This window comes from Emys orbicularis, chromosome 8 (assembly GCF_028017835.1).
Source record: "Emys orbicularis isolate rEmyOrb1 chromosome 8, rEmyOrb1.hap1, whole genome shotgun sequence".
NCBI lineage: Eukaryota > Metazoa > Chordata > Testudines > Emydidae > Emys > Emys orbicularis.
In genome coordinates, this window is record NC_088690.1 from 53,903,477 (window position 1) to 53,913,373 (window position 9,897).

General features: G+C 38.4%; 1 protein-coding gene across 1 annotated transcript; it reads left to right on the plus strand.

Moving 5' to 3' along the window:
- Positions 1–945: 945 nt before the first annotated feature.
- Positions 946–9,055, plus strand: PTGS2 (prostaglandin-endoperoxide synthase 2). The gene is made up of 10 exons (XM_065409600.1): positions 946–997; positions 2,283–2,399; positions 2,548–2,691; positions 3,462–3,605; positions 4,118–4,299; positions 5,127–5,210; positions 5,489–5,735; positions 7,330–7,616; positions 8,321–8,468; positions 8,646–9,055. Exons 1-10 carry the CDS (start codon positions 946–948, stop codon positions 9,053–9,055), a joined length of 1,815 nt encoding a protein of 604 aa, XP_065265672.1.
- The last annotated feature ends 842 nt before the right edge of the window (positions 9,056–9,897 follow it).

The following is a 9,897-nucleotide window of genomic DNA, read 5'->3' on the forward strand; positions in this document are numbered from 1 at the left end:
TAGTCTGGAAAGGTTGAGAGCCACTGATGTAGAAAATATTGTGGTCTATTTTGAGTTGAGTTGAGCTCATTGTAGGGAGACTTCCCAAAGCAATTACAAAATTTAAAAGTAGATATTATTTTGGCTTCTCTTAAGGTGCTGGGGAGGGAGGCGATTCTTTTTCCGGGGAGGGGGGGGAGATATATTGAGGCCAAATTTCAATCCCGGTCGCTCATGTTTTGTTTTGGAGAAATCTGGAAGAAAGCTGCCGCGGCTGAAGCGCTGGGAGAGCCTCGTGATTACAGGAGAGAAAACAAAGCAAGGGTGCTATCGATTCTCTCCGTCCCTCTTTGGCTGCTACATGTGTGCTGGGAGCCACGCACGAACGAACCGCGCCTGGGAAGAGCGGACTCCCCACTCCCTTGCAGCTCCTTCACGCCAGCAGCCAGCAGCTTGGGGAGCCGGCAGGGAGAGCAGGGCAGCGGCACGGCCGATTCCTGGCAGAAGAGTCTGGGAGATGGAGCTTCCAAGGTGCAAAGGAGCTCAAACCTGGTGTTCCAGATTTTTGCTAAATCTAGAGATCAGCTGGGAACAGTGTGTGAGAGAGAGAAACACCCATCCCACGTGTTTGGGGGGCGCATGGGAAACAGTCTCGGGTGCGAAGAGGTTGGGGATTCCCCCGATCCCATGAGCTGGGGAGGAAGTTGGGGAGGGGACACCTTTCCCTCCTCTTCACACGCTCAAGGAAATTCCCATTTCATTCAGATGACTTATTGGATATGAGGGCTATTTCCGGATGCAATTTTTTACGTCACTCACTCATTGGTCCATAAGTAGGATGCAGTTAATCGTGGACGCAATCTACAACACACCGGGAAAGCAGCAAGAAAGCAGAAGTAGCTGTCTGTACAGAACTTGACAGGGCTACGCAGCAGCAAGTTTCCTCCCGTGAAGAACCACTGGGATATGATTGTGCCTTGCACTTTAATCTTCGGTCTCCTGGCTTTCAGCCAAGCAGGTTAGTACTCAAACCTTCTCTGTCTCAGAGCCGCGGCTGAGCTGCCTTCGCTTGCATTTGTTTGCAGCGCTTTGCGATGTCCTTTTCCCAAAGTTGAGGCTGACATGGTGCGTTTTGTGTTCTTTGTTCTGAGACTTGGATGGAGGCAGTTTTGCTAGCACAGCCTTGAGGGGGCTACAGGGAGAGCGAGATTCAGAAATAATTTTCTAATGAGTGCCACTGCCTTTGGAATAGCACTGATGACACCCCACACTTTTAAGAAATGGAGCCTCGGGTTTAAGAATGTGCTATAGTGACACAGTTGACATAGGAGCCAGTGCAGAACTCGTGAGTTGTAATCCAGGAGCTGCCAAGATGGTCAGGGATACAACCCCATGCTCTGGGTTGTCCCTAGCCTCTGGCTGCTAGAAACTGGGAATGGATGAGGGGATGGATCACTCAATGATTGCCTGTTCTGTTCATTCCCTCAGAAGCGCCTAGCACTGGCCACTGTCAGAAGACAGGATACCACAGGGTAGAAGGACCATTGGTCTGACCTAGTATGCCATTCTTACGTTGTTGTTGTTGTTGTTAGTATTATATTATTAAAAATATCATGTTGACGTCACATCCCAACCTCTCTGATTTACCATGTAAAAGTTGCTCCTGAGATTCTTAGTAGAGATGGGCACCAGCTGCAAATTTTCAGCCAGCATCCAAATTTCTCCAGTGCTCTGGGGAGTCGAGAGATTGGGAAGTGACACACAAAACACTGAATCTGGTTTAGGGCTAGGAAATAGGTAAATCTAGGATTTGGAGCTAAAGGAATTATAAATAGCTAACACAGTACCTAGTTATGCCCACCTATTAATGAACCCAACTTTCATTGAATTCTGAGAACAGAATTAGGCCTAGAGAAATTATGACTTTTCATTTTCCCCATTCTCTCTTGCCACCTTCAAAACTTGTAGTTATACTACAAGTTTTAAATGGGATATTGAGAGATGATCTGAACATTCTGAGAGGGGTCATCAATTCTCTAGCAATGCCTCCTACATACAATACCAACTGAAAATGAATCACCCATAAACAACCGTCAATATTTTTTCTTCTTATATTAATAGCTTTTAAGTATATCGGTGCAAGGTTTAGTCTGAATTGGACCTACCTACAGTTTGTTTATTTTCTGCCATATTCCTCAGGAAATTGCTTACATAGCTCTTAAAACTTTGCTGAGGGAGATGAAAACATCGATTTATGCATTCCGAATACTATTTTATTAACATTACTCTAATTTTCATTGCAGCTAATCCTTGCTGCTCAAACCCATGCCAGAACAGAGGAGTGTGTATGACGACAGGTATTGACCGATATGAATGTGACTGTACAAGGACAGGATTTTATGGGGAAAACTGTACTACACGTAAGTCTGAAAGTTATGTTTTTATAGCTAACAATAATGAATCTTGAAAGCTGCAAAATATTCCAGTATTTTACTTTCAGATTTGCATATTATTTAGTCCTCATAAGTAATTTACAATATTCTTAATCTTTCCCCTCAATGCTCACAGCGGAATTCTTGACCTGGCTGAAACTGACATTGAAACCTACTCCGAACACTGTCCACTACATCCTCACTCACTTCAAAGGCGTCTGGAATGTAATAAACAGCATTCCCTTCTTCCGTGATTCCATCATGAGATATGTATTGACATGTAAGTATCCTCCTTGTGCTATTACCCTTCAGTTGTAGACATTGGCCACAAGAGTTTAAGGAAATATTGTGTTGCTTAGTGATTTTATATACATACATACATACTTTAGATATACGGAACAGGAGATGTAGAAAGCAGAAGCATGGCATACATTCCACCTCATAATCAGGAGGCAACCACAAGGAGTGGGAGAACAGATGAAAGGGAATTTTTTTATGGGGTCCACCATTGATCAAAATTATTCTGTTATTTTTGTAAAACAAAAATTATGACAGCTATAAAGCATATAATTTGTTCATCTCTATAATTGAATGTAGTGATTCAAACATTATATTATACACTGACGTTTTCCATTAAATAAGGTTTTAATACTAGAAAGTACCACACTGTACATTTGCTCTTAAATAAGGATGGCTCCAAGCAAAAAGCCTGGATCTCACCATACTTCAAATTGGGCAGAGGTTCAGACTCAAATTGAAACATCATAGCTTGCCTCTTATCACTGTAATAGGGTGAAACAAAACGCTATATCCCACACCAGCAAATTTTGGCAAAGTTTATATCTGGATGCAAACTTGATAAGCCTGGCCCCATTTCTACTGTAAAATAACCAAAATACTATCACCTCACTAATTTGAGTAATCCTATTGAAATCAATGGGACTATTTACAAGAGTAAGGTGGAAAGGATTTGACCTTGTAGCTTAATTAAATTAAATGTACTGTTTTAAGGCCAACATTAAAAATACTTTTTTTATTTTTTTATTTTAGCAAGGTCACATTTGATTGACAGTCCACCAACGTACAACAGCCAGTATGGTTACAAAAACTGGGAAGCCTATTCCAACCTTTCCTTCTATACTAGAGCCCTCCCACCAGTGGCACTGGACTGCCCAACACCCATGGGTGTTAAAGGTAAGGAATAAAAGAGATTTCCAATGTTTGATTGTGGAGTGTGGGAGAGTCAATTTATTTTGCCCTCTTGGAAAACATTTAAGAGACTATTTTTTACAGAGCTACACTCTGAAATCTGCAACAATATATTGTAAAATAGTATATTGGATATACTGTACAAAGAGCTAAAAACTAAGTAATGATTTACAGACTCCAACTGTAGTTATTGAGCTAAATGCTAGAAATAAAAGAAAGAAATTGAAAAGGCTGAGCTGCAGATTCAATATAGCAGAAATGAAGATTTTTAGCAATCAACTTGTGTTTTAAATCAAGTGAGTAAGGTTTGTAAAAGTTATAGCTAAGTTGTCAGCAGGTATAAATCAAGTAGCTCCACTGTGGATCTAGCTCATAGGTTTCATATATGATAGATACTTGTTCTAAGGAGAAAATGACATAGCTGGATTGAATAATAAAATAAGTCTTATTTCCTCCAAATGTAAGGGAAAATAAACTGATATGATTTTAAATTACAGGTAAGAAGGAGCTCCCAGATTCTGCAGTAGTTGTGGAGAAATTTCTGCTGAGGAAAAAATTTATTCCTGATCCTCAAGGCACAAATATGATGTTCACGTTCTTTGCTCAACATTTCACCCACCAGTTCTTTAAGACAGATCACCACAAAGGGCCAGCCTTCACCAAAGCTCTCGGCCATGGGGTAAGATCATAAAGTTGTGACTCTCACTGAAAAGAGCAGCAAAGTTTATCAGCCTTTGTGGCAAGAACATCATCCTTCAGAGTGTTAGGAGATACTTAAACATTGTGATGCACATACTATGCAGCATTCTTTGTATTACTGAGAGCCTGACACTGCAGTCCTAAGGCTGGCAAAACTGTTGTTCAACAAGATGGAGGCTTTTCCGGTCCAGACTATAGGACCCTAAATAATTCTATCAAAAATACCAAATGATTTAATTCTCCTTATCTGCACAGTCTTAATTTTCCAAATGTGGTGTTATTGTTTTCACACAAAGCCATCCATATCTACTGAGACCCCAAAAGTTTTTCTGTTGGACTGTTTCCATCATGCATAAAAAGGCATATACAGTATTGTAAAATAATTGTCATGTGCTACACTTTTAAAAGAGACTTTGCTGTTGAAAAGCAACTATTTCACATGAGTATCTATTATTTCTTTAAAACCAATTCCAGTTTAAAAGTCCACAAGAATCTTACAATATTATATTATATAGTTTCCAGGCTGTCCATTCTTTTAGACACATGTTTGAAGCAGTCTTTTTGAACTGGCTGAGAATTTAAAAACTCATTGTTATGCATTGTTTAATCCAGTTCTAACAAAAAAGCTGACTTTGTTTTTAAATCTTTATGTAAGGTATTCATAGGGTGCCAATCCGCATAGTATACTTAATATGCAAACATTTAAGCCCCAATCCAACTCCCATTGACTTAAACAGGAGTTGGATTCATCCTAAAATAACCAGAAATGTAGTTTGACTTCATGTTTCAAATACTTTTATTTTATAGGTTGACTTGAACCACGTCTATGGAGAGACTTTGGATAGACAACTTAAGTTGAGGCTACTTAAGGATGGAAAGCTGAAGTATCAGGTGTGTTTCACTTTAAAATTCCTATTGTCTAATAGGAGAACAATGGAATTTTATAATTAACATTTGTTAATAGTATGAAGTCTTGTTAAAACACAGAGGGCCAAATTCAGCCATGGTGTTAGCAGGTCCCATCTACTTCAGTAGGAGCTGCACACATAAATACAAGGGCAGAATTTGGTCCACAGTCTGTATTTTTAGAATGGGAAAAATAAAATACTGGAGAACGTCTATATATCGTCAGTGATTCTTAGTCTCTCTCTCCTTTTTTTTAACTGCAGATGATTGATGGAGAAATGTACCCTCCCACTGTGAAGGACACTCAGGCAGAAATGATCTACCCACCTCATGTTCCTAAGCACCTGCAATTTTCTGTAGGCAATGAGGTGTTTGGTTTGGTCCCAGGTTTAATGATGTATGCCACAATATGGCTCAGGGAGCACAATCGGGTCTGTGACATCCTTAAGCAGGTGCATCCAGAATGGAATGATGAGCAGCTGTTCCAAACTACCAGGCTCATATTGATAGGTGAGTAAACATGAAAATCAGACTTTCCATATTAAACGATTTTACACAGATATAGAGCACAGCTTCAGGGGGCTGCATTCTCAAAAGTGATTTTGTGTGCCTCCTTATTTTGGGGGGCCAGCTTAAAATACCTTAAAGGTATTTTCAGAGGCTAGGGAGATCAGAACTTTCTGAAAATAGGTCTCTTTAAGATGTCTCAAGCTAGGCACCCAAAAACAGAGGGACACAATCACTAGTCCACTTTTGAAAATGGAGGCCTTGGTTTATTTGTTTTTTTTAAACAGCTATTAATTATACAATACATTAAAAAGTTATCAACATGTTACAATGATCTGGGAGATTTTTCCTCCCCTAGGCAGCTTCAACAGGTTTAATAATAGAACAAATTTTACTTAGTTTGTTAAATCAAATCACAATGAATTTTTTTAAAAGTTTTCATGACCTATGTTCAGCATTTGACAGTTCATGAGAAAACAGTCCATTGTAACCAGTATCTTGAATATCAAACAGTGAAGAATTCCTAAATCAAGTTGCATTCTGTTTCTTTTACTAAGGGAAATAGAACTGTGAGGTGCATAGTGAGGAAGCAGGAAGGTGAGTTTAAGGCCATGTCTACACTAGCACTTATGTCTGCAAAACTTCTGTCGCTCAGGGATGTGGGGAAAAAAAAACCCGCCTGAGCAAAATAAGTTTTGCCGGCATAAGCGCTTGTGTGCACAGCGCTATGTCTCCCACTGACATAGATACCGCCACTTGTTGAGCTGGTTTTATTATGTAGACAGGAGAGCTGTCTCCCGTTGGCATAAGGCGGCTACACAAGCGCTCTTACAGCAGCACAGTTGTGACGCTATAAGCTTGTAAGTGTAGACATGGCCTAATTCTCAAATGTCAGGCATGTGCAGCCGGATGACCTTCAGCTGCTGCTAAAGTGTCTTATCTTCAGTGCAATCGCTGCTCTTTGTTACAGGTTAAGAGAAAAGCTTTTATTCGGTTTAGAATTTAGGAAGTTACTGGAAAGCTAACCCAAAATGATGGTTGTTATATATTAGTCTCTAGCCAGTGACATTTATTTTCATGTTAATGTTTATGCACACTCCATTTGGGCAATACAACTAATTGGTTGTCCCCAAATGAAGAATGCAACAGTATACTAAAAGGAGATAGTTGTATTTGACAGAAACAGCAACTCAGAATTGCGTTGAGATATTTATATCTTTTTCTGGATAAAATTGGCAATGTTTTCCCTACAGAAAAATCCTATAGAATGTAATAGCAAATTATGTCCTTGCTATAGGATTGTTAAAGGAAATTATAGAAAGGACACACTTCGCTACTAAATTCTAAATGTTTATTACATTTTAGAACTGCTATCATTTTCATCCTTATTCACTTCTATAAGAGTTTGTAAGAGTTTACAAAGCATTAAGAAATCTTTGACATCTTCTGAATCTCCCTCCAAAATATATTTATTTTAGAACAATCCTTGGCCATTTTACCACCATTTACATCCTTTTTTACACAGTTGGCTGAACATTCAGAATTGTTCAAGCAAACAAAACTGATACACATTTTCCCTGTTTCATTGAACTAACAGGAGAGACCATCAAGATTGTTGTTGAAGACTACGTGCAGCAGTTGAGTGGCTACTACTTCAAGCTGAAGTTTGATCCCGAGCTGCTGTTTAACCAGCAATTTCAATATCAGAATAGAATTGCAGCCGAATTCAACACTCTGTACCACTGGCACCCACTTCTGCCTGACAGTTTTCAGATCCATGACCAGGAGTACACTTTCCAGCAATTTCTCTACAACAACTCTATCATGGTGGAACATGGCCTTTCCCACATGGTGAAATCCTTCTCCAAGCAAATTGCCGGCAGGGTAAATATTCTTACTAAGATTTTTAGCTTTTGGACTGAGTCCAGAATTTTTTTGTGCCAATTAACATAAGCCAGAGACTTGGGCAAAAGTTTACTTGGAATTTCTTCTGTGAAAAAGAAAGATACCTCCTAGTTCAAATAGTAAAATCTAATTCTTCCTAGTACTGGAGTTACCAAAGCAAATGCACTTTAAATGTTATTGTCCACAAGCCCAGATTCTTCACTCTTAATACTGACAGAACTCTCACTGATTTCAATGGGAGTTTTATTTGTAGGAAGGCTTCAGGGTCAGGTCAAAAATGGCCTTTTAATTTAAAAAAGGAAAAGGAAAAACTCTTCCAAAGCTTGATATAATCTTGCAAAAAATATTATTTACTTGAAAATAGCACTCATTTTATAGTGAATTTCAGTTGTAAAGTTAAAATCCTAGCAATTCTGGGCCTAAACAAGTGTATCTACTGTAGCAGGTTGCACTCTCGGAGAAGTGCAGTACAATAGCTGTATATTATCAATTGGGCCATGGTACTCTCCCAGTGTTAATGGAAATTGTAGGGCTAAAAGCCATTCAAGGGACACTTCCTTACTCAATGGAAATGTTGCCTGAGGAAGGCAAGCAGGATTCCACCCAAAGTTTATACACACTATAAAAGTTGTAAGGAGTTTGCCTAGAGTTCTTATTATTCTTTGTATCTTTTTTTGCAATAGGTTGCTGGGGGTAAGAACGTTCCTTTTGCAGTACAGAAAGTAGCTAAGGCTTCAATTGATCAAAGTAGACAGATGAGATACCAGTCCTTGAATGAGTACCGAAAACGCTTCCTAATGAAACCTTTTAAGTCATTTGAGGAACTTACAGGTAAGAGCTATTCTTTCTAATGGGGCCTTTTCTTACAAATGGTTAATACAGTAGATGGGTCACTGTTTGTTTCCAGGATTATATAAACTGGGGTTGTGGTGGGAAGTATGATTAAAGAAGAGTGCTAAAAGGTGGGATTTTCCATTTACTACTCTTATTTATTAATAATTATTACAGGAGAAAAAGAAATGGCAGCTGAATTAGAAGAGCTTTATGGAGACATTGATGCTATGGAGCTGTACCCTGGCCTTCTAGTAGAAAGGCCTCGTCCTGGTGCCATCTTTGGTGAGACCATGGTGGAACTTGGAGCACCATTCTCTTTGAAAGGGCTGATGGGAAATGCTATCTGTTCTCCAGAGTACTGGAAACCAAGCACCTTTGGCGGAAAAGTGGGCTTTGAAATAATCAATACTGCCTCCCTACAAAAGCTCATCTGCAATAACGTGAAGGGCTGTCCCATCACTGCCTTCCATGTCCTAAACTCTGAAGCCACAGAAACGGCCACCATTAACGTCAGTTCCTCAAGCTCCTCAATGGAGGATATCAACCCCACATTACTAATGAAAGAGAGATCCGCTGAATTGTAGTACACTGATTTATTTATTTATTTAAGTAATTATATAAATTATTTATATTTATATCTTTATATTTAAAAAATGAAATCCAGACTATGTCTTACTCAGACAAGGGTTCCACTGATCAAGGCAGACCACTGTTTTTAAAGTTTGCATCACTGGATCCATAATTACAAATTCTGCAACAGAAAGAAGTATTCCAAAGTGAATGGAAAATGGTCCTTTTTTGTTGTTGTTGTTGTTGGTGTTTTGCTATAAAACTTGACAGTAAATGTTTTGTTTTGTCACTTGATAAGCAACATAATGCTACAGGAATAAGTTATTTTGTCAACATATATTTTAATTTGAAAATGAGCTATCAAAAAAACAAGAAGATTGGATTAATGAAAACTGCAATAATTACTAATTACAGTACCATAATAGTAAATGAATGTAAAACAAATTATGCAACTTTAAATGTTTGTATAAAGTCAGCAAATGAAAAAGTTATGTTTCTCACAAACACTACCTCACTATCATGCACATATTTTATATTAACATTTAATGAGGAGCCTTAACTTTTATTTTCTGACTTTGGACATTGAAACCTATGCTTTAACGTTCCATTAATACTCTTTTTAAAATTAAAATTTACTTTATAAAAATATATAACCTGTGTTTAAATCCCAATTAGGTTTTGGAGTTTGCACAACATAGTAGGGTGGAGGGAAAGATTTGCTGCTATTTAGCTAGAAGTAGTTATTTGCCAGGCTGGGATAACAGGGCATTTATATTTTGATAGCTGTGTTGTATATTGCAAGAAATCATATCAAGAAATTACACAAAATGTAATTATATAATTATAATTATATATG

Coding starts and splice junctions, on each gene's coding strand:
- PTGS2 (XM_065409600.1), top strand. CDS start 946: ATGATTGTGCCTTGCACTTTAATCTTCGGTCTCCTGGCTTTCAGCCAA. Junction 3,606..4,117: donor AACACCCATGGGTGTTAAAG/GTAAGGAATAAA, acceptor TTTAAATTACAG/GTAAGAAGGAGCTCCCAGAT. Junction 5,211..5,488: donor ATGGAAAGCTGAAGTATCAG/GTGTGTTTCACT, acceptor TTTTAACTGCAG/ATGATTGATGGAGAAATGTA.